Genomic DNA, 25,200 nt, shown 5'->3' on the forward strand with positions numbered 1-25,200 from the left:
AAAACCTAGAGAACTGGCATGTAAGACAAGTGGAATTACTTCAGAAAGACCATGTTAGTAAATTTGCATCTGTCTGTCCATATCAGGTTTAGGTTATCACAAAGATCTCCAGACAAGAGCTACATTTATGGAAGTTCTGACAAAAATCCTTCAACAAGGCACAGAATTTGACACACTTGCAGAAACGGTGTTGGCAGATCGTTTTGAGAGACTGGTGGAGTTGGTCACAATGATGGGTGATCAAGGAGAGCTCCCAATAGCTATGGCTCTGGCCAATGTGGTCCCTTGTTCTCAGTGGGTAAGTGCATTGAGTAAGAGCAGAAGAACAGTGCCTGGCACATAGCAGATGCTTCAAAATTCATTCATTCAATGAATTTTTAAAAAATTGAAGTATAGTTGATTTACAGTGTTTCAGGTGTACAGCAAAGTGATTGAGTCATATATACATATTCTTTTTCAGATTCTTTTCCATTATAGGTTATTACAAGATACTGGATATAGTTCCCTGTGCTATACAGTAGGTCCTTGTTTATTTTCTATATAGTAGTGTGTATCAATGAATTGAATCAATTGCTAAAACTTTTAGAGCTGGAAGAAACTTCAGATATTATTTGAGTGATTTTCAGCTGTGGAAAGTGGTTGGCTCTTCTAGCCCTTGCTAGATTTCTTAAACATGAGGATCTTATTTCACATATTTAAAGTAAAACTCAAACTCCTTACCTGACCCACTGAAAAATTCCATTTGAACACTCATCAAAAGAAAATTAAAACCCCTGATCTGGTCTGGTGTCTTCATATATTAAATGAGATAATTAGGGTTAAATCTCATATTTAGTTGTTAGTAATGCTAGAACTAGAATTCAAGGCTTATGCCTGTTTACTATTGATATACCTCTAGTTCACAGCTCTTTTTTTCTGTAATGCGTTATACAATTTTTAAAAAATTTAACCACTCTAATTTGCATTTGAAATTGTGACATTGCTTGTTTTAAATACAGAAGACATAATATGGCTATTTGGCATCTCTTAATAAAAAATTTCCTAGAACCATATCGTTTTTGGTAACATATGCTAAACATTTGAGAAAGCTTGTCCCTTTCCATGGTAAAAAGCTGTTTAGTTTATACTGTACCGAAAATGATTTCATTTCATTTTAGTAAATTGTATCTAATTTATAATTATATCTATAATTATCTAATTATATCTAATCTGTTGTTGCCTGTAGATGTGTTTCTGCTTAAAAGCTGTAGGATCTTATTCTTTATACTAACAGTGAAACTCAAACTCTTTACCCTGGTCTACAAGGCTCTACCCAGCCTGGGCCCTGCCTCATCTCTGACATCATCTTATGCCATTTTCCTTCTTGTTCACCAGACTGAAACCACACTGGCCATCAAACATGTTAGGCTTATTTCTACCCTTGAGCACCCTTGCTGCTGCTGCTGCCTAGAATACTTATTCCCTGGTCTCTTGTTATTCAAGTTTCAAGTCAGATATCACTTTCCTAGTGAGGTCTTTTCTGGCCATCCAATCAAAACCACACCCACAGTCATTTTATTCCATTCCTTGTTATATTTTCTTTGCAGCAGTTATTTACTATGTGAAATTATCTTGTTTATTTGATTGCTTGGTCTCTTCCACCACAATGTGAGCTACATGAGAGCAGACTGTGTCTATGTTGTTTACTGCTGTAGTTCCAGGTCTTGAAGTACAATCTGGCATATAACAATGACTCAGTAAGTAATTGTTTAATGAATGAAGATGGAATCCTGCTTGTAGCTAGGGAGTTAGAAAAAGGAAATTGTTGAAATCCTCTTGAAGCCTAACATGAGTTCACAAATCTTCATATATTTTGAAAATGGAATTCTGAATTACCTTTTAGCACCTACCTATAATTCGTGCTAAAAATTATCAGTAATTTTTTCAATCAAATAGAATTAGTTAAGTCCAAGAGGCTTTAAACATTTTGTTTTCTTTCAGTAAATCATTTCTTATGTGTTTTATACTAAATGACTTTTTTTTAGAGAAGGACTTTTATATTAGGCCAGATCTATTCGAACTGTATCTAAACAAAATACAAGATAACTTTAAAAATTTTAGTTCTATTTTGTAAATTTAAATTCTGGGGCTTATATGAAAATTCAGCTATCATTTATAAAGCCAGATGCTTTTTAAAAATGCAAAAATACAAAACAACACTACTCTTCACAGATTTTTGTTGTTGTTGTTTTGGAAAATATAATTATTTTTCAAAAAAATGTTGTTTATGCTAACATATTATGGATTTATGATGTTATTTTTATTATGTTATTCTTAAATAAATTAAAATACTATAAATAAATAAATAAATTCTGGTGCTTAAAGTTTTCAGAATTTTGCAGGGGAGGGATTAGAGTGGAAAAAACTGGCACAGCAGTCTAAAAATAGTTTTATTTTGTAACTGAATTGTCTCTTGTAATTACACTTGGCTTTAAAATGGAGGATAGAATTTTTATATCTAGTCAATTACGTATTATGTAACTGTAGGACATATAGCAGAGTATTGGGTCTTATTTGGCTTCAGTTATCTGTGGTTAGGATTGTTAAATTTTTTCCTTTACTGGAATAACAGATTATAATAATCCTGGAACCAGACAAGAATTAGAGGAGCTATATGCCATGATCCTGGCTTTGTTGTCACTGATTGAAGTTTGGGCCATCTTATTATGGCTACCCCTGTTCTCTCTAAATCTCTTCCCAACATGTATGGTTAAACAGTGATTTACTATCACGTTCATTTTTCTTGAGTGTACCAAAAGATACTTTACTGTGGGGAATTATGAGGCTTATCATTTAAGAACTAGATGGGAATTAGCCACCATCCCCACTTTGTATGTAAATCTGACTAATCTTTTGGTTCTGAATGCACAGCCTAGGTCTTTTCCCTGACTTGCTGCAAATCCTGTAGTTTTTCCATTTCTGTTGTTTCCTGCCTAGCCGTGTTCAGCGTTCACTGAGTTTCCCTGACCATATGAGTGGAGAGTAGAGCTCTGTGGTCACTGAAGTTTTATTCGCCCTCATTGATTTTCTAAGACAATGATCTGTGCATATCACATTCTTTGCCATCATCTTCTATTTCTGTTTTCTTTCATTTTGTCATAGAATGTGAACTGAATCCTGGATTTTTTTTTTTGTCTTCTGGTAAAGCCTTGGCCTCTCTTACCTTTTATCATTTAATCCTTAGAGTTAGCAGCTACTGTAGGTGTATAGAAATAGTCATCTGTTATAGACAGATATACACAGATAAAAACCCCAGGGGAAAACTTAACCAGTCACCATATACCTCAGTTCAGCAGGTGGTTGTCAGCTTTCGATTTGCCTTTCAGTTTCCTGCTTAAGGAAAAATGGAACTGTTCACACTGACACAATTTTATTTTGTTCTCAGGATGAACTAGCTCGAGTTCTAGTGACTCTATTTGACTCTCGGCATTTACTCTACCAACTGCTCTGGAACATGTTTTCTAAGGAAGTAGAATTGGCAGACTCCATGCAGACTCTTTTCCGAGGCAACAGCTTAGCCAGTAAAATAATGACCTTCTGTTTCAAGGTTTGTATCCATTTATCTTTTTTTTTTTTTTTTTTTTTTTTTTTGGTGCGGAGGTATGCCAAGCAGTGATTATGTACAGAGCAGAATGTCTTCTTTAATGCAAGATATTTGGAGCAGGCATAATAAATTCCTACTTGTGTATTTCTTTAGGTATATGGTGCTACCTACCTACAGAAACTCCTGGATCCTTTATTACGGATTGTGATCACATCCTCTGATTGGCAGCATGTTAGCTTTGAAGTAGATCCTACCAGGTGTGTCATCCTCTCATCTGCAACAGCTCTCCATTTTTTCATTTCCACTACATGAGGCAAGGCCCTCATAATTTCTTCCCTTGATTCTTAAGATTAGTCTTTAATTATAAAAGTTACACACAAATACATTTTTCTTTTCTTTTTTTTTTAATATTTATTTATTTGGTTGCGCTGGGTCTTAGTTACAGCAGGCAGGCTCCCTAGTTGCGGCTCGCAGGCTCCTTAGTTGCGGCATGCATGTGGGATCTAGTTCCCTGACCAGGGATCAAACCCGGGCCCCCGGCACTGGGAGCACGGAGTCCCAACCACTGCACAACCGGGGAAGTCCCTCAAATACATTTTTCTTAAAGAAAATTACAAATAACGTTAAAGGTGTCTTTGACTGTCACCTCTAGAGACATAGCACTGTTACTAGTTAGGCCGTTCTTCTGTCCTTTTTTCAGTCCATTTGCATATACATACCTCTAGTGGTAGAAACTATATTATAATGTGAGCACTTAATGTAAATGGTAAGATATTATCAATATATACATGGTTTTGCAACTTTTTTTTTTTTAACATAACCCTGTGTCTTAGATCATTCTTTGTCAGTATAGAAAGATAATGAATCTGATTCTTTTTAACTGCTGCATAATAGTTTGTGGTTTGGCAATATCATAATTTACTTAGCCAATGCCATATCGATCCCATTGACTTTTTAATTAATTAATTAATTAATTAATATTTGGCTGCATTGGGTCTTTTTTGCTCCGTGCGGGCTTTCTCTAGCTGTGGCGAGCAGGGGCTACTCTTCGTTGCGGCGCGCGGGCTCTAGGCGTGCAAGCTTCAGTGGTTGCGGCACGTGGGCTTAGTTGCTGTGCGGCATGTGGCATCTTCCGGACCAGGGCTTGAACCCGTGTCCCCTGCATTGGCAGGCGGATTCTTAATCACCGTGCCACCTGGGAAGTCCCAATCCCATTGACTTTTGTAGTAACTTTCTAATTATTGTCCTAGCATTATCTTTTTATTTGCAGATCATTTACTGCAGGAATTATTCTGAAACCTAAAATTTTTTGTCACTTTTTTTCTTAGAAACCATCAGTTGTTCCCCATTGACTGCAAGAAAAAAACTCATCTGACTATAATCCACATCACTACTTGTCATTCTTTCATGTCATCTCTGTACTTTAACTGCAGTGAAATATGCACGTGTTGTACATTTTTAAAGTGGCTTGACAACATGCGGTTCATTGGGATTAGAGTTGCCTAATAAGTAATACCCATTTTCCCCCCACCAAATTCAAAACCAAAAGGGTAGATGGAGGGGAGGGATGGGAGTGAAGCACCGAGGAATCAGCTATCTCCTTTATTTCTGATAAAAATGATTAAAGAGTGGGACTTTAGATCCTGTGGGCATATAACATAAGCTTGCTAATACATCACCTTGAATTAGAATCATCTTCCCCATCCCTTGCACAGCTGGGTAAACTACAGGCTTCCATCACAGGGGCTGGCAAGCTTTTTATCACAAGTGGAGAGAAGACCAGATTATATCTTTTCTGCAGGCAGACATATCTAGAATGGAGAGGATGGCACTGAACTGAGCGTGCTTGACTCTGTTTTTTTTTTAATCTATCTCGCTCTTCCTCCTATAATGAGGATTGATTTAGGAGAAGGGAAAGAGGCCAAGGGGTAATGTAAGGTGCAGTTTAAAAACCACCATCTCCATGAAGCTTTCTACCTGTCCCCATGGTATCTGGCTTATAGTTGGCATTTCATAAATATTTGTTGAATGAAATTTTAAACACTTATGCTTGCTTTTTCTATGCCACATCTCTTGTCTTTCAGTTAGGACCTTAACATTATTTTATTTTTTATTTTCAAGTTCAGAGTTTCTTGATGGTTTCTCTTCCTAAATAATTTTATTTGGCAACTTCGTATCAGTTGATATTTTTGGCTCTGCCTTTGCTGAAGTATCAACAGTAATATCTAATCAGAACTCTGGCACCTAAATTAACCAGTTATTGTTAAAATGGTTAAAAAGTTGTAGTTTAAAACTTAAAAGCGACATTCTTTTAATGTTATCTTGTATTTTGTTACCATTTAGCAATTTCACTTTCTAAAGGGTAAAAATTGCTTAGAGAGTGAACTACTGCCTGAAAGAAATCTACTGTACTAAGTACTTTGGTACAGAGAAGGGAACTAGATGACCAACTTCCTATATTCAGGTTACTTAAAATCAAGTTGACATCTTTTCTGACATGTAGAGGGCTTGGAAGTTGACAATGCTATGTTCATAACAAGAAAAAGCTGAAAACAGAAAATCAGCAACTCTTCTTAAATTCATCAGAGAATTGAAGGGCACCCCCCCCCAAAAAAAAAGGGAAAAGACTGGCGTGACAGCCAAATTCAGAGAATCCCAGCTTACAGGGAGAAACAGCTGCTGGAGTCAGTAACTGGTAGGAACACTTAGGCTGTAGTTGACAACTTGCTGGAGGTTGAGTGTGGATTAGCTTGAGAATGAAAGCTCCTGGGGGCCCTGTGTCAGGGGGACCCCCACACTTCTGTGAGTTTGACCTCTAGAAACCCTACCAGGTTCTCATGGTGAAGATGGAAGAAAAGTCCCCTTGTGCTCTGGGCAGGGGAAGGGGGAAAGTAACCATTTTGTAATATGCCCATAGTGTTCTGTTCTCCCTTACAAAGGCCTGCCTTTAAGGATAACTACCAGAGCCTTATCTGACCTGGAGGATGGGCAGTTACCCAACTTCAGCCTCCTCTAGCCTTCCTGACTCACATAAGGGGAGAAAAAAGGCTAAGAAATTCTTCTGAAGGTCATAGCCCAGCCACTGTGGCCCAGTAAAACAATGGAGATATAAGCATAAGATTATAGACTGCTTCCCCTCCCCAGTACCTCACTACTACATCAACAGGACTCCAGTGTATTAAAAGTGGGTTACAACAGAGAGCTTCAACACAGAGACTCTAGGAAGAAATTCCTAGGGAAAACTAGGGAATCCCAGACAACTAGGTAGACAAAAACAAGGACACTGGAAGAAATTGACACCTATAGCTACAGCAAACATTAAACACAACCTAAGTCCTAGCCAGATTAACATTAAACCTTACATTAAAGACGTCTTTGTTTCTGTTCCTGCTACCCATTATGTCTTGGGTCTTTCAACAAAAAAAATTACAAAGCATGCTAAAAAGCAATAAAAATCACAGTCTCAAGAGACAAAGCAAGCATCTGAACTAGACTCAGGTGTGACAGATTTTGGAATTATCAGACAAGGATTAAAATAACTACAATTAATATGTTAAGGGCTCTATGGAAAAAAGTGGGCAACATGCGACAACCAGTGCGTGACTTAAACAGAGATTGAAACTCTAAGAAAGAATCAAAAGGAAATGCTAGAAATCAAAAACATTGTAACAGAAAGGAAAAATGCCTTTGGATGGGCTTATCAGTAGACTGGACACAAATGAGAAAAGAATTAGTGAACTTGAAGATATGTCAATAGAGATTTCCAAAATTGAAATGCAAAGAAAAAGAAAAACTAAATGAAAATGAAAGTACATCTTATCAGAATGTGTGGAATGTAGTGAAATGTAGTATTTACAGCATTAAATGCATATATTAGAAAAGAAGAAAGATCTAAAATGAATGGCCTAAACTTTCACCTTAGAAAATTAGAGAAAGTTCAGTATAAACCTAAAGCAAGCAGAAGGAAAGAAATAAAAATTAGAAATCAATGAAATTAAAAACAGGAAAACAATAGGATAAAAAAACAAAAACAAAAGCTGATTGAAAATCAGAGGGAAAATTTTTTATACACACAAACACTTAAATAATTGAACACAAAGCTTCATTATAGATCAGAATTAATGGAATAGCCAATAAGTTATCATTGGCATGTGGGAGGCAGGAGGGATAGATGTATTAGAGGGACATCTGAAACAGACCAGCAGCACACCTGCTGCTGTGTTGACTCATTAAGAAAAAGTTCCCACAAAGTAGACAAGAACTGTCAAGGTTTCTAGGAATCTCTTCTGGCCCTGTTAAATATATTGTTAATCTTTTCTTTCATACGCAAAGCTTCTGTGCCCTCCATATCTCAGATTTGAGTTACTATTGTAGCTTCTTAAGTGATCTCCCTGCATAAAGCCCCATATTTAGACCAGTCTCTTTTTAGTTCCCCATATATCCCAAGTTCATTTTCTGCCTCTGACTTCCCGGCAACCAGTTGCCATGTGAATTAATCGTGTCTATCTCTGGTTTGCTATTTTGTCTTTTATATCCTTGAATGATTGTACTCATTACTTAGTGTGTACTTGTCTCCCCTCTTTGAGAAGTTCAAAGGCCAATTATTATTGAATCCTCAGCACCTGGCATTAAGATGGCAAATAGTAGACACATGATAAACGTTTGTCAGATTGAACTGTGTGCTTGTCCTGCCTTCTTTCTGAAATGCCCTTACTTCTTTTTGCCTGTGCAGATTCTTTCCCTCGTTTAGAACTCACCTAGTCCATGAAATCTTTCCTGCCTGTCATCTACGTTAATTTCCAAACTCTTACTGTATCCATATGCTGCACCACATGGTGAGCTGCAAGGAATCTGGAGTGTCCCAAACTTTTATGTAATATGTAAATTAGTAGAGAAAGAAAATTACTAGTTAAGAGATTGAAAACAAGTTTTTTTTGTTTGTTTTGTTTTGTTTTTTTTTTTCGGTACACGGGCCTCTCACTGTTGTGGCCTCTCCCATTGGCGGAGCACAGGCTCCGGACGGGCAGGCTCAGTGGCCATGGCTCACGGGCCCAGCCGCTCCATGGCATGTGGGATCTTCCCGGACCGGGGCACGAACCCACATCCCCTGCATCGGCAGGCGGACTCTCAACCCCTGCGCCACCAGGGAAGCCCTGAAAACAAGTATTTATTCAATAATTGTTTTGGTAAGGTACTATGATAGTTTTTAAGGGGTCAAAGATGAATACATCCTTCAAGGATCTTACAGTTTAGTAGGGGAGATACGACATATAACAAGTAGCTAAGTAGTGACTTTCATAGGGAATGTGTTTTGAGAGTTCGGTTGGGCAGCTCAAGGAAAGGTTTGTGGATTTGAGAGCCACTGGGTAAAATTTAAACCCCATAAAGTAGGCATTGTAATTATTCCTGTCTTATTGATGGAAAAAATGAGGCTCAGAGAAGTTAAGTATCTTGACCAGGGTCATAATGGTCAATAAGTGGTAAAGCTGAAATTTTAACCTAGTGAGTCTGCCTTCTGAATATCTGCCTTTAATCACAGCACCAAGACTTTAGAATCATACAGAAGAGGTGCTTCCCTGGCAGTCCAGTGGTTAAGACTCCGTGCTTCTACTTAAGGGGGCACGGGTTCAATCCCTGGTCAGGGAACTAAGATCCTGCATGCTGTGCAGCACGGCCAAATAAATAAATAAATACCTTAAAAAAAAAAAAGAATCATACAGAAGAATTAGCAACAGTAATTGAATGTGGGGAATAATGGAGTACTGAGGACAAAGGTGACTTCAGAGGTCACCTGAATGACGTGATTGAAACAGTGATGGTGCCATTGACAACATGGGGAACACAGGATGAGACATACAAGTAGGAGGAAAAAAATCAGCTGATTTTGAACAAACTTGAGTTTTAGGTACTGGCAAGAGGGACCCCTAGCAGTTAGAGATATTAAACTGGATACGAAGGGCCGTTGAAAATAGGGCCTGAATGGCCACAAAATATTGAAAGCATGTCTAACTTTACTGAAGTCATGGAAATAAAAGTTAAAACTGTGAGATGCACTCTCCTACCTACTAGATGGACAAAAAAATAAAAATCATATACTAAATTTGTGAAAATATAGAGGGAGAAGAATTTTTATACACAATTCTCAAAATTGCCTTTTTTATAGTTGGTTTGTTTAAATCAGGTTCCCAGCAAAGTCCAAATGTTGCATTTGGCTGAATGTCTCTTAAGGAGTCTCTTTTAAGGGGTATGTCTGTTTGTTTGTTTGTTTTTAATTGGTTTTGCTTTTTTTCTTTTTCCTCTCGATAGGTTAGAACAGTCAGAGAGCCTTGAGGAAAACCAGCGGAACCTCCTTCAGATGACCGAAAAGTTCTTCCATGCCATCATCAGTTCCTCCTCCGAATTTCCCCCTCAGCTACGAAGTGTGTGCCACTGTTTGTACCAGGTATGCTTAAGGTTAGAGATTACCATTATTAATCCACAACTAAATTTAAAAGAATGCTCTACCAAAGAGGGATTTAGCTGCTAATAGTGGGTGGTTGATAATACTGAATCAATTTGGATGAATAATACATTAAGAATTGTTTAAATTGGCTTTAAAAATATAAAGTAGTTTAAGGGGGTACTTTAAAAATAATACATTTTCCTTGCGTTTGAGAAGCTTAAAATGCACCAAATCTACTGGGTATAATAGATGTGATTGAAATGAGATACATTATGAAATTTTTGTTGTTGTTTTTATCTTGTACCTGAATTACTCATAGGGTCTTTCACATATGAGGCTGGTCTACTCCTTGCTTTCTGTGTTGTGAAATGCTTGATCCATAATTTTGATTTTTTCATTAAGCTCTATTGTGTTTGTGTCAGGTTTTCCTAGGACAGGCTGATGTTTATTTTATGTAGAATGCTACTTATAAAATATATTGCATCATCATTCACATCAAATTATTAGACTTTCCAACACTAGAGCTGCAAGTAATGCTTCTGAGTTCAGATGTCCACAGTCATCCCCTACTTGCTAAGGAAATTGCATCTGTGTTCTTTTATGGCTTCCACTGTGTTTTTGATCGGCATATGCAGTTTCAGAAATGATTTAATCACTCCAAGGGAGATTAGTGCAAATCCACATTAGCCTGTTAAAACTGTGATTCTGGAAGAAACATTAGTGGGTCTGGAGTTTGGGACAGGGGCAGGTATAGGGGGAAAAAATTATGCATTTATCAAAACCCATGCCTTTTGTGTCTTTTTCCTTGCAGAGTTATCCCCAGCCATTTGTTTTTTAGCACAGGGCTTCGGTTGCTTAGAGACATTAGCAAGATCAGTGAAATTGTCATTTAAAAAAGCTGTTTCAGGCTGCTCTTTGTGAATTTTTCCCCCATTGCTATTTATAAAGATGTATCTGCTGTATCTATAAAAAAATGTTTCATCATGTTTGTAGATGATGAAGCATACTTAGCATTAAAACTCTCTTAATTTAATTTATCATGACTTTTCCTGCCTTTTCAAAATAGCTCAAGGAAGCTTAGGAGAGCCCCACATAATTTTTTCAGCTAGTTAAATCTGAGACCAGAGGGTGGTTTAGTTATAATATGAAATCTAATACAGTAAGTAATAGCATAAGTTTGGGCATTATTCAGGTTTCTCTTTAAATCCAATTCAGTCCATCTTCTGTTTATAAAACTAGGCAGATAAGAAATGGTGAGCACATATTAAAAATAGTCTGGACCAACTTCTTGGTTGGCCTAGTAGTAACTGTTTTCAGAGAGCAAATGAATTTCTCAAGTGGCAGTGGCTTTGACTTTAGCTGGTTAGAAGTGAACGGGTACTAACTACCTGGTTACATATATGGTCTAGTAGATTTTAGTAGAAATTCTTCATGTGGTTGTCTCCCTAAAAGAAAACAGTTTTTGTATCATCAGCAAACTTGGAGTCCCATTTGATAAGGAAAAAGGAACTAAGTGCTTGGCATTTAGTAAGTACTTAGAAAATATTTAATGAAGGAATAAATAACCCCATTTCTCCTACCCAAGTAAACAAGATTCTTGCCAGCTTTCATAGTTAGGAAGGGAGGGAGGTAGTGAAAATAATGCAGAAAATAATGCTAGTTGATAATTGGTGGCTTATTAACCACTATGTGTTGTGCTTTTTAAAACATGCCATAATACAATATCCCATATTACAACAGACCTGAATTGTATTAAAATTTCACATACAATTATTCCCTTTAATAATATTATTTAAATGTTAGTGCATTTGGGGGACGTATTGGATAAACTTATTGTTGGAATGTACAATACTATAGAGGAAATATATGCTATATTATTTATAAATAAGAGTTTGTTTTTTAATAAGTGACTGATAACAGGAAATTTTACATTTACTAATTAAAAACAAAAAAAATAAACTTTGATCTCAAGATATTCTTTCATTGAGTCTCCTTCCAAATGTAGTTTTTCCCTTAGTTTGCTCTTTTATTTTTATTCATCTTCCCTCTTCTGGCTTTTCCTTGCCCTTTTGACTTTGACAATAACATAATGGTCCATTTGTACTTTTATGTTCTGCTGGGAGGGATAGTAGTCGATTGTTTTTTTCCCTCTAGTAAATATGTCTCCTGCTTTGGGACCTACTGGGGAAGATTTGAAAGCTGAGTATATTGCTAGCTAATAAATTTCTCTGAGCTTTAGATCTTTTTACTTGAGTTAGTATTTTTGACTGTTAAACCTTTTTAAAATCATGGTTTAACCATGTCTTTCATTTTATATGCCTCCTTACTTAGTGGACTAGGTTAAGATTACATAGGAATAGCCAACTGTGAACATGTGTTAGATTTATAACTGAGACATTTTCTCATGTATTTATTTCCACTTTTCCTCCTGATAGTTTTGGAATAATGAGAAAATAATTCCCAGAGTGGATATTCTCCTAAGTTGTGGTGAGAGAATTCTGAGAAAGAGCTAAATATGATTCTAAATAAATGTCGTCTTTTCCTAGCAAATGTGCTTCTCCAAACAGAAGTAGTTTACACAAAAATTTTAAGGCTATAATTGATGGTTATATACCGTAATTGAAAATAAAAAGTGTATAAAACTGCATTTTGGGGATAAATTGGGTTACTAGCGCTCTTATATAGACTAGTATATAGTCTAAAGTTTGAATCAAAGCTCCTTGAGAAAAAGACTCTGTCTTCTTGTTTTATTGCTTTCTTCCAGTGCCTAGAATGGTATCTAGCAAGTAGGTGCACAATAACTACTTGGATGAATGGATGGACGGATGGATGAACAAATATCAAACTAATGCCAAGTTATTATGGGTTATGGTGTTGAATGCACAGAATTCCTAGAATAAAATGCCATGTATGGTGGATTAAAGAATTCTAATTTGTTTTCAAGATATTTTAAAAATAATTATTGTGCCTAGTCTAGTCCAATCAGGAGTCTTTTAATTTTAACAGAGCTCTTTGGCCTAGGAGGAGCTCTGAGAGATGAAGCCAATATGTCTCTGTGGGTTTTGGGGTTTTTTGTGTGTGTGTGTGTGTGTTTTTTTTGGAGACATTCTGATAAATGGTCAAATCTGTGAAAAATTTTAAGCAGGCTTACAGTTTTATTCTGTAATTTTCTCTGCAGTTTCTTCACTTTAATATTAATGCTTATTTCTAGTTGAGCTGATAACATTCTTTTCCCAAATGTTGCAGAGCTTTTAACCTCCTCTGATTAGAACTTTTTCAGGAAGTAGCCTGCCAACAAAAATAAGTGAAATTGTAAGAGTAATCTTTCTTAAGGAGAGAGAGAGAGACTTTTAGCTCAGAATCTCTAAAGTGTATTTTTCTATTATATTTAGCCATTTAATGTTTATTTTTTTAATCAGTAGGATAGGAATTCAATGCCAGCTATTGAAAAAAGAACTTTTTAAGTCAATTGAAGGATACACAGAGAAGTATATATAAATATATGTATCAAGAAAAAATTATGTAGACGCATAGAAGTGTTTTTAGATTATGATCTATTTGTAATGAACATTTTATATAAAATTTATCAAAAGCTAGGATTTAACTGAAATGTAAATATTAAATATCCTCACATTCACTTGAGGAGAGCTTTTCTGTGATTTATAGCCAGAAATAGTAGATATGATTGTCTCAACATTTCTTGCTATTTATTTAGTGCTTTGGCTTAAAAATGTAATAAAAATTAAAATCCAGAGATAAAATTCATCCCTCAAAATTAAGTTGATTCCTAATTTTTTGTTGATTCCATTTGTGTTACATTTTGATCATGTAATTTTATGTACAAGCCAACATTGTTTTTGTTGCTGTATGTAGTTGGTGCTGTGACTTGTTTGTGCTCATCTCTGTTCTGTAGGCAACTTGCCACTCCCTACTGAATAAAGCTACAGTAAAAGAAAAAAAGGAAAACAAAAAATCAGTAAGTTTGGAGAACTTTTTTTTAGCTGTTTCTTTCAAAGCAAAACAAAAATCTTTTGCTGTTTGTTAAGAACATCTTCACTTCAGCCTATTTGACCTTCACTGTAAAATCATTCTACTAATTCTGGCACAAAGTAGCTTTCATTTCAATTAACCCTGGAATTAAGTTACATTGAAACATTCTCTGTGTTCCTTTGGTTTGATTTATCCCAAAGGCATTTTGGGGGCATTTGTTGCATTGGATATCCCTGGTCTAATTTTATTATTTATTTTTAAAATTATAAATGAATGCAAAAGAAACTTAATTTCAAGGCCTTAGGAAATGCTGACTCTCTTCATTCTTGCTTCTTGTTTGCAGGTAATGTGAGTGATTTCTTTTCCTAGAGATAAAAGTTTTTCTTAATTGTTAGAAGTACATGGAAGGAAAGTGTCACTTTCTAATAAATCTTACCTAAAAGTAGCTAAAGTTTATTTTTTACTTCTTATATTTTTATCTAGACAGTCTCAGCCAGGATTTAGATAATTGTGCTTAGATTATAAAAATTCTAATGGTAAAACAAAACCACTTTTACCTTAGAGAAAATCATTATTAAACTGTTGGGACTGAGAATTATAGTACTTTTGAAATAAAGGAAAACAGTGAGTCCATATTTATAGAGAAACACCTTATTTGCAAACATGATATGCATATACTTACCTGCTTCTATGAACTTGCCCTAATTTAAAAGGAAGAAAATTATGGTAGTCATAATTATTTTCTTCCTGTGAGTGACGTCCAAAATATTAACATGCATTCATTTTAAATTTGCCATTATCTGTCAGTATGACCGATCTTTATCAGGCTCAGTACTACCTTTGTTCATACAATCCAAATGAATTTAGAGAAAGATGTAAAGAAAACCTTTAGGAGTCATGTAGGTAGTTTACTTTAAAAGGTAAAATTTAGTGTAGAGTATTCATCTGGTTTCATCTTTCATTTCTCGTCTGAGCTTTACATATAATAAATTTCTATTTTAAATTCAGAACTAAATTAAAATTTAGAGACATGCTTTTATGTCCACTCAGGAGATTCTTTTTTGGATATGTTAAGTAAATTTGGTCAGCTGTGAGCAAATGGATTGGATTGGATGGCCATCTTATTTAATAAAAACATTTCTTTCTAATGCTTCAGCCTTCTAATTCTCAGCGTATGTGGATTTAACATAATATACACCATCACTGTTGAAATTAATTTACTATTTCTAACACTCTTGTTTGGTGTTTTACTAATACCATTATGTAGTATATCACATAAATTAAAATTCAGGCTTTCTCTCTTTCTCTAGAGCATGTTTTTTAGCCTTCCTAACATTGCTTTATTTATTAAGATTTTGTCTAAAATTGTTCCTTGAAATGTTTTTTTCTACTAGTGTTATTTTCAGATTTAAAAATAAATGTTTCTGGGTAACACTAAGTTTTGGAATGTATTTCTCAGCACAAGTGATATGAGGTCCTTGTGGAAACAAAGGAAATCTAATTGGCAATTTGAGATATTTTAGAACACGTTCCAAAGTATGAAGACAGTATAGTTATTATAAATTTAAAATGTTGGTTTATAGAGTTGTTGGCTTAACAGAATCTAATGATCTAAAAAGCAAGTTAACTTTCTTTGTGGGTGTATGTACCATGGATTGTAATGTGTAAAATATGGAGAGAAGGTTCTGGCTTCTGGTATATAGCTGTGTAATCATATTATAGATAATTCTCTTTATCATACTCAAACATATACTGTAAATTAGATTTCCTTTGAGAAGTTGTCAACCTAACTCAGGTAATTAAGGATAGATGGGTTGTGATTCTCTTGATGATGTACAGTGTATGACTGCCTTTATTTGTAACCTGTAGTTCAGCTTTTATGGGGGGGTGGGCGGGGAGGTAAGTAAAGGGGACATTTGACTGATAATTGGTTTCAGCATTCAGACTGGCCCTACTTTGACCTTTTATGCAGAATGTCTTTTGGATACAAATCAGATTTTTGCAGATTAAAAATAAAAACAACTTGAGTATGTGTATATTACGAGGTAAAATTACACTGATGTTAATTTGTGGTGAAAGGAAAAGAAGTATTTTAATAAATTAACTCATAAAATTTGTTGTTGAGCATTTTTATGGATATTGATTGTTTTATCAGGTTTTAGTTCCAAAAATATACTGTCATTGGTGAGATACATAATTATATGATACATGAAACAATATGTGTTCTTGTAGTGTGGATGCTTTTGAGTTTTGACATGAATTATTTTTGAAGATGTGGAAGTTAGTGAAGGTGTAGTACCTTTCATAATTTTTACAATATTCCGTTAGGGAAGTAATTCACTCAGATATTCATTAAATTCTGAGACTGAGTAATACTGAGTTTAAATCAGGTATAAGTGTGCGTCACACTTTAAAAGCTTTTCTGTCCTGGAGAAAACCAGGAAATAGCTACTCTAAAAATGCATTTTAAAAGAGTTCTCTGTGTGCATATAAGTAATTGATTTTTTTGAGACACTTTCCCAGCAGGTTAGTATTTTACAATTAAGCAATTCTTTGGAAACCAAACTCTTAACGTTTACTTCTTTAAAAACCATTTCAGGATTTTAATGGATTAAACTGAATATATGCGATTCTTTTAAAACAGCCTATTTGCAATTATAAATACAAAGCAGTTTTTAATCCCGTTCCTTCTTGCTAACTCACTCCTTAAAGGCTTTAAAAATTTGTAGGTTTGTTGAGGTGTTTCTTCTCTTTTAAGATTAAAATTTGTGAGTTCTAAAAGAAACAGTCAGTAGCAATGGTGGTCTGTGAACATTCTAAAATTTATGAAGAGTTTTGTCTGTGCGAAAGTAAACGTTCATTTTCCTGTTCCTACTCCCCGAAAGGTTAAACACTCTACTGGAGTAGTAAAAGCACTTGTGTTTTCTTCTTAATTCTGTTTCCAAAGCTGTATTTCAGCTAAAAATAACTAAAACAATATTTAGGTTTTAAAGCCATTCTTCTAAGACTGCTGTGTTTAGCCACCTTCACCAGTTTCCTCTTGCTGAGGTGTAAGGTTGTCCTTCATGCAATAGCACTCCAAGTACTATAACACCAAGAAAGCTTCCTGAGCTATGCAGTATACATGAAGGTGAGAATATATTAGTTATAACTCACCCCTGTTATCACCTCTCACAAAGATTTTCTCAGCTTAAAAAGTCATTCTCTAAAGTCTTATTTTTACTAACTTCCTATCATATATAGTTGAAAATTATTTTGAGATTTTAGGCAGTGCATAAGAACACATTTAAAATGTATACCACATGAAGCACTGAAGGAAATAGAATGAAGTGAAATGATTCTTATTCTTTCCAGAGTTAATCTTGAGTCAGTCAGCCATGAGAATTCATGACAAGAAGTATTATTTTTTTGAGGCATTGTGAAGAAAACTAGAGCTATGTGAGATTCTGCATATAAATCCTGTTTTCTCATTTTCCCCCAGTAGCCTTTGAAATGCAGGTTTATCCTTGGAATCCCAGAATATTGAGTGGAGTACTGCGGCCTTGCCGTTAGTCAACACTGCTTTAAGCAGCAGTTAGCCACGCTAAGCATGAATAGTTGTAGAGATTTAAATGTTATATGAGTGTTCTTTAAAAATAAATATGTGTGTTATCTGTAACAAATGTAAATTTCAGAAAACTATAATTTTCATGTGTTAATTTAAAACAGGACACGCTAGGAAAAGATGGGAGCCGAGCCAGCTTCATAACACTTTCCCAGTCTAATTTACCTTCAAAGTGGAATGTTTTATAAAGAGAAAAAGAGAAAAAAAATCCATTTAAAATGTTGGGCTCACATTGTTTTTCAGTGTGGGCAACGATTTCTTGTATCTTTAACTTTTTTTATTTGACAGAATTACAAATTGAGGTGCACATAGGGGTTCTCTCTTTTGCTGGTGGGATCCTTTTTTCTTTTAGGTCCCCAAGAATTCCCATTCCTCCATGGTTTAAATAATAAGTAGGCCCTTATAAAGCATTCTGATGAAGAAAAAGAACTGGCAATAATGTTACTTGTAAGTAAGTTTTTTCTCTCGATAGGAATCAAAGAAAACTAAGTTTTGTTTTGTATATGGCAAGCATTTTGCTCAAGAAATTTAATTGTACCTGGTATACAGCAAAATGTAAGTATTTACCATTAGGTATTGGATGTTTCAGGGGTATGCTGTTGAAAACTTATGTAGCTTTGCCTTACAAGAGTTGACCACACTCTCATGTCTTGTAATCTTAGTAAAATATGATAATCCTTGTGTGAAAATTTGTTCTGCTTTTGTTGCTCATCAAACCGGCAGTATAAACAGTGATGATAAAATTAAGATCTTTTTTCAGATCTCTTCTACACAACTCATCTATGAGACTTCTCTTTTTTTCTTAAATGCCTTTATTGTGCTTTTAAATGATAGAGGGCAAGAATTGAGGATAAATTCTTGTTTACTGATGTTTGGGGCGTAGGAAAAATTAGGCATGTGTTGTTCACAAGGATTGGTCTATTCACCGTTTTTGTGCAAAGTTTGACTTTCGAGACCTTTCTTCCCATTTCCTTGTTTTAATTCAAACCATATACTGAATTCTCAACTCCTTGTTTTTAGGTGGTTAGCCAGCGTTTCCCTCAGAACAGCATCGGTGCAGTGGGAAGTGCCATGTTTCTCAGATTTATCAATCCTGCCATTGTCTCACCATATGAAGCAGGGATTTTAGATAAAAAGCCACCACCTAGAATCGAAAGAGGCTTGAAGTTAATGTCAAAGGTGAAGAATCATTTTGATAATATAACTATTCAAACTTTCTCTTCCATAAATTTTCAGTTTTTCGTATTCACTGTACTTTCTCTTAATTTTTGAAATGCCCTGTGGTTTTCACTTATATGCTTTTGTTTTATTTTTATTTTTATTTGTTTATATTACAAAGAAATTCATTAGACTGATACCGATGGACCTTATTATCATTTGAAAATATTTTAGCAAATGTCTTCTGAAGATGGTTTTCTATGTAATCATTATGGAAATTCTGAAATGGAAACCAAAATGTATACTATATGATTTTTAAATTAAAAAAATACATTAAAATTTTAATTTGTATTTTATATATGTAAATATATACGTGTTTATATAATTATATTCGTATTTGGGAAAGCATAGAAACAAAACCTAGTATTTATTGAATGAGCAATAATTGATTTTTAACTACCAGTAGAAATTGTATCAGTGAGAAAATTAATATTTTTTAAAGAATATATGAATGTGTAGCTTTCATAAATAAATAATCAGATCCTTTATAACCCTATTTTATTGTTTAGGTACTTCAGAGTATTGCCAATCATGTCCTTTTCACAAAAGAAGAGCACATGCGGCCTTTTAATGATTTTGTGAAAAGCAACTTTGATGCAGCACGAAGGTGAGCAGCCTGCTACTTAGCCAGTTGCTCTGTTTGGATCAAATATTTTCAGTTTCACTCAAGTCTATGTACTTGATCTACATGGAGCTCCTGTGTAGGTTTTTTTCTTTTTTCTCTCTTGGTCAAGAACATAATCTTATTTTATTTCACTATAAAAGACAGTAATGAAATAAAATGATATTCTTTATAATCTGGTAGTAATTTCCATATTTAAAAACCAGGAGGGATTTTTGACATATCTACTAAAATAAAGGATTTGAGTTTGACACAATATGGAGGAGAGGAAGAAGGAAAAAGATTTCTTTCAGTAAAAATGAAAACCAAACTGGTCCAGATAATGCATTATAGTGTATAATCACAGGTTTTTTTGATGTTAGAATATTTTTGATACTTTAATTTGGATATGTATGTAAAGTAAAAAGTTACTCTTTAAACCACGTGATGCAAATGCATAAGATTTTGTTCATGAGTAACTGGATAACTGTTGAAGTTTTATGATTTTAGAAAACTTGAGTTCCCCTAGGTTCCCGTAACTAGCTAGTTGCTTCTCTTTATCTCTCTGAGTTGTTGGTTTATCTGTAGAGTAGGTATAACACTATGTTTGCCTGTGAGTTGATTTTAGAGAAGCAAATGACATAACTTATGAGAAAGTGCTTTGTAAGTGTAAGTTGACGTCAAGAATTCTACTTTTCATACAGTGTGAATCTAATTGTTTTGGCTCACAGTCTAAGCTATACTTGTACAACACTCTCTTCCAATTTTTCATTATAGTTCCTGCGAATTTCTCTCTAATTGGAGTTTAAAAGGTGTACTGTTGGACTGCAAATCACATTGGAAAGAAAGTGAATGTCAGCATAGGATTTATATTCTGGCAGATTGACTACCCATAGAAAGTTAAAAGAACAAAGGTTCTGATCCTGGCTTTGACCTAAGAGATTGTATAGTTTTGGGGAGGTCTTTTGTCTTGTCTGGGCCTCCATTTCCTTATCTGTAAAGTACTGGCTTCTCTACAAAGTCTCATCTGTTTAAATTTCGTTGTCTGACCCAGAGCCTACTCTGAAGCTGTAGCCAGGTATCAGAAATGGAAGACCAACTTTCTCCTTGTCTCTTCTTGTTTCGTTTAATGATAGTCACGTGTGTGAATAAAACCTCCATATTTGTAATAGCAGTAATTTCACAAAGTTACTTCACATAGATTTAATTCAAACATAGATATGAGTATATCTGGTTTTTGAAATTCTAATAACTTTGCATTTTTGAAGGTTTTTCCTTGATATAGCATCTGATTGTCCTACAAGTGATGCAGTAAATCATAGTCTTTCCTTCATCAGTGATGGCAATGTGCTTGCTTTACATCGTCTACTCTGGAACAATCAAGAGAAAATTGGCCAGTATCTTTCCAGCAACAGGTAAAATTTCCCTGTCATGGGGATATTGAAAAGTCTCAGCTTAAATTTTTTTTTTTTTAGTATTTATTTATTTATAATTTATTTTTGGCTGTGCTGGGTCTTAGTTGCAGCATGTGGGATCTTTGTTGAGGCATGCGGGATCTTTATTTGTGGCATGTGGACTTCTTAGTTGCGGCATGCATGTGGGCTCTAGTTCTCTGACCAGGGATCAGATCCGGGCCCCCTGCACTGGGCATGTGGAGTCTTACCCACTGGACCACCAGGGAAGGCCCAGTTTAAATTTATACCAATAAAATTATTGGTCATGAATAATGCTTTTTACTTTGTATCTTCTTAGATAAGAATTATGATTTGGAAAAAGAAATGTAGACTCTTTTTAAAAGCATATAGGCAACAGGTTAAGTCATATTAAATGATCAACCAACCTACATCAGTGCTACAGACTTTTTAAAAAATATTAAGCTAAGAGGGAATTAATCCTCTGGCGGTCCAGTGGTTGGGACTCGGCGCTTTCACTGGGTTTGATCCTTCGTGAGGGAACTAAGAATCCTACAAGCCGTGTAGCACAGCTAAAAAAAAAAGAAAAAAAAAATTAAGCTAAGAATTCACAAACTAGCCTTTTGGGTTTTTTCTGGTTTGCAAACATAATGTACAACAAGACATAGAGAAGTTTAAATATACTAGAAGTTCAAGTGAGTATTGGCATCTGAATCTGAAGAGCAGCTTAATTCTTAGGAATTTAATAATTAGAACATTGCTATTCTATTGCAATCCTATAATCCCATTTGTGATACTCTAAGTATATGCAAATAGCTTTATATAGACAATACTTAATAATTGAAGATTATTAATTTAGGAATTGTTTCATTCGCGGTTTTTAGTTAAAGTCTCTTGTAGCCTGAATCATTTGCTGTCCTTTCTAGTTATGTATGTTTATAAAGGGCCCAAATTCCTATGTATGAGTTCTCTTACAAAGGTAAAATGAGTCCAGATTACTTTTAAATGGCAATAAAAATGGTTTGCTCATTCATGGGAAAAATAGAAGACCATAAAGCTAAGGCTAGCAACTACTTAGGAGTTTAAAAGAGAGAGCATTTTAATCCTTTAAGAGTTGTTAATGGATTGAAGTAGACATGGGTATGACTAGTATGTGCCTAAGGTAGAAAGAGGAAGATGCTTTCTGTATCTGTGTGGCACTTAAACTGTGGAACTTCTAAATGCAAACGTTCTTTTAAATGCATTTTTTAAGTGCAAACTCTTATATAACTTACAATCATATTCATGTAGTTTAATACTAGAGAGTTTTTCTTCAAGTTGGTTTTTTTAAAAAAGACAGATTCCAAACATACAAAGAAGTATAGACCATAATGTAACAGAGACCCATGTCTACCACCTAGCTTTAACATTATTTATTTTGCTGTAATTACTTCAGATCTTTATAACATTTTATTTCTTGGGGAAGAAAAGGTATTACTTCTCTCTTGTGTAACTGACAAGAAAAAGGAAATTACAGGTATAACATAGGTACATATAATATAGTTTTGTGTGGTTTAAAATTTTACAGCAGTGATACACTGAGTATAGTCTCTTCACACAATATTCTATTTGAGATTTATCATTTATTTAACTTAGTATTTCATTGAATGACTATATCACAGTTTATTTTTGCACTTCCTAAATGATGGATATTTAGGGTTTCCTGTTTTTTATTATTTTAAATAGTGATGTAATAAATATTCTTCATGTTTGTCTCCTTGTGTATTACCTAAATGTGTAATTGCAGAGTTCTGGGGTATACACAGCCTCTTTACTAGATATTGCCACATTACTTTTCACAGTGTACATGCTTATTTACATTTTGACAGCACTGTGTGAGAGTACCTCTTTATACACATCCTCATCAAAATTGGCATTAGCAAACTTCATAATTTTTTGCCAGTTTGATGTTTGTGAAATAATGTCGTTATCTTTACTTTTAAACGTTTAATAGTTGTTGAAAATTCATATTTACCCTGATTAAGCAGAAATCTGATATCAGGGACAGTATGTCCACTTCCTAAAAAGTGGATCAGAATGTTATATTTACTTACTGATTGCCCGTTTAATGGTAATGGATTAATACTAGAACAAAATGAATTTTTATGTGAATTTTGTAGTTTGGGGAGTGGTCATATTTCTAAGATGTCTCAGTGTAAACTTAAAACCCCTGAGCTCTTTTGGATGCTGTTTACAAATTAGCAGGAACCACCAGCTGACAGTAAAAAGAAAAGCAGCCAGTGACAATCTAAAGAAATGTGTTCTGCTAAATGTGAACTGCTACTTTTTTCCTAAGTAGTTTGCTATATCTAGGGATCACAAAGCTGTTGGAAGACGACCTTTTGATAAGATGGCAACACTTCTTGCATACCTGGGTCCTCCAGAGCACAAACCTGTGGCAGATACACACTGGTCCAGCCTTAACCTTACCAGTTCAAAGTTTGAGGAATTTATGACTAGGTAAAGTATCACCTTGAAATGATGATTGCTTTCTGTTTCGATGAGATGCAAGGTTTACCACCAGGCCACTTGTTAGATATGCTTGTATATTTGATAGAGAATTATTAGGAAGGATGTGCTTAATGACCACATTGCCATGTTTTGGAATCCCACTTTTCTCTTACCCTATATATTGTTGAAATATGCTTTGTTTCATAGTTGATTTTCTTATAAAAATAATAGCATCTTATTGAATAGTACTTTGTCATATTGTTTTGAGGTGTTTTTGCATTTAATAGTTAAAAGCGAGGGTAGATAACATTATTTTCATATTATAATTAGGGAAAACAGAGTTCAAAGTGAATAATTAATTTGCCTGAGATTCCATACCTGATTCATAGGTCCTTTGGTTCAAAGTGCAGAACTGTTTTTACTACACTGTAACATTAATGATACTAGCTTCTTTTAGATTGAGGCTCAGAAAATACAGTATACTTTAATATTGCTATAAAATTTCTGTAGACATTTGTTTTGAATCTCATTTAGATGGATTTAGTTTGGATCCTCATTGTTAGACATTCACCACTATGATGTTACAGTGAAGATAGTTTGCTGAATTCTTCAGTCTTTATAAAGTACCTTTCATACTACTTTACACTTAGTCACTTAGTGTTTCATAGTGAGTGTGGGTTAAGTGTTTTGTTCATGGTGTGTGCCAGAGGCAGAAAGAAAAAAGCAGAATATGACATTCTGAAGTTAATTCACATTAACGATTTGCACATAATGTCCCGGGCATTGTAAGTGCCTGTTATTAATCATACTACATACAGGCCATAGTTTTGTACACATGACTCCCATATTTTGATACTGTTAAAAGAATGTATGAATGTATAACAATCTCCTTTCAAACTTAATTTTTATCTTTAGCTCTGTTACATTTTTCTGTGTAACAAATGTTTATTCCTATGTAATTAAAGGAATATTTTCCATACAAAATTTTCATGTTACCTAGTTGAAAATTATACAGTCCAAAAATAGAAAACTATTTTTTATTCAACATTACTAAGGATGTCCTTGCCATTTTTCCATTTTTCAGAGAAAACCTCTTTATTAGTCCTTTTACCTAAGACCCTACCTTCCTTACAAAACAACCTTCTGTCCTTTTGAACACTAAATGATGTAATATGTGTAAGATACTTAGAACAATGTCTGGTGTATATATAAAGTGTTTAATAAATATTAGGTGATATTTTTGTTCTAAGTTCCCACTGATGCTCTCTGAGACTCATTTTTCTTTTAAAAAAAAATGGAAATAGCTTTATAATGTTGTCAACCATAAAAATAAAAATTGTTAAATTATTCAAAACATAGAAATCTAAAAAAGAAAGTAAAAAGTTTTCAGTTATTTCATCCCTTAGAGATAATTCAGTTAACATTTGGCAGATAGCCTCCCAGTCATTTACCTATACACATGTGCACCTATTTCTCTTATCAAATGATATCTATGTTGTTTCCATTAATAGTAAACAAATGCTGACCTGGTACAAGCAATATGATGAACTGAGGTAATACAACCTCTCCTCCCACCCCCAAGACACATAGAAATACTAGGTAAAAGAAAATGTATTTTAATAATAAAGTAGCACAGGGAGATCAGCTCGTTGCTTTGTGATGACCTAGAGGGGTGGGATAGGGAGGGTGGGAGGGAGGCTCAAGAGGGAGGGGGATGTGAGGATATATGTATATATATAGCTGATTCACTTTGTTGTACAGGAGAAACTAACACAACATTGTAAATCAGTTATACTCCAATAAAGATATTTTAAAAAATAATAAATGCATACATAGCTGGAAGAGAATTTTGCAGCAAAT

The 25,200-nt window shown here is 34.5% G+C and overlaps 1 protein-coding gene across 1 annotated transcript in view; it reads left to right on the top strand.

Annotated features, from left to right (window-relative positions):
• The window catches only part of NF1 (neurofibromin 1), a gene marked incomplete at both ends in the record, with an annotated part of 254,679 nt that overhangs the window by 131,438 nt on the left and 98,041 nt on the right, over positions 1-25,200 (top strand). The window contains 9 exons of the mRNA XM_079725195.1: positions 87-298; positions 3,425-3,586; positions 3,737-3,840; positions 9,890-10,025; positions 13,939-14,001; positions 18,640-18,798; positions 19,347-19,444; positions 20,707-20,853; positions 23,203-23,349. Coding sequence (XP_079581321.1) covers positions 87-298; positions 3,425-3,586; positions 3,737-3,840; positions 9,890-10,025; positions 13,939-14,001; positions 18,640-18,798; positions 19,347-19,444; positions 20,707-20,853; positions 23,203-23,349 — 1,228 coding nt within the window. The remainder of the gene's footprint in view (positions 1-86; positions 299-3,424; positions 3,587-3,736; positions 3,841-9,889; positions 10,026-13,938; positions 14,002-18,639; positions 18,799-19,346; positions 19,445-20,706; positions 20,854-23,202; positions 23,350-25,200) is intronic.

The sequence above is a fragment of the Hyperoodon ampullatus genome (genome assembly GCF_949752795.1).
Source record: "Hyperoodon ampullatus genome assembly, chromosome: 19".
NCBI classification, from domain to species: Eukaryota; Metazoa; Chordata; class Mammalia; order Artiodactyla; family Ziphiidae; genus Hyperoodon; species Hyperoodon ampullatus.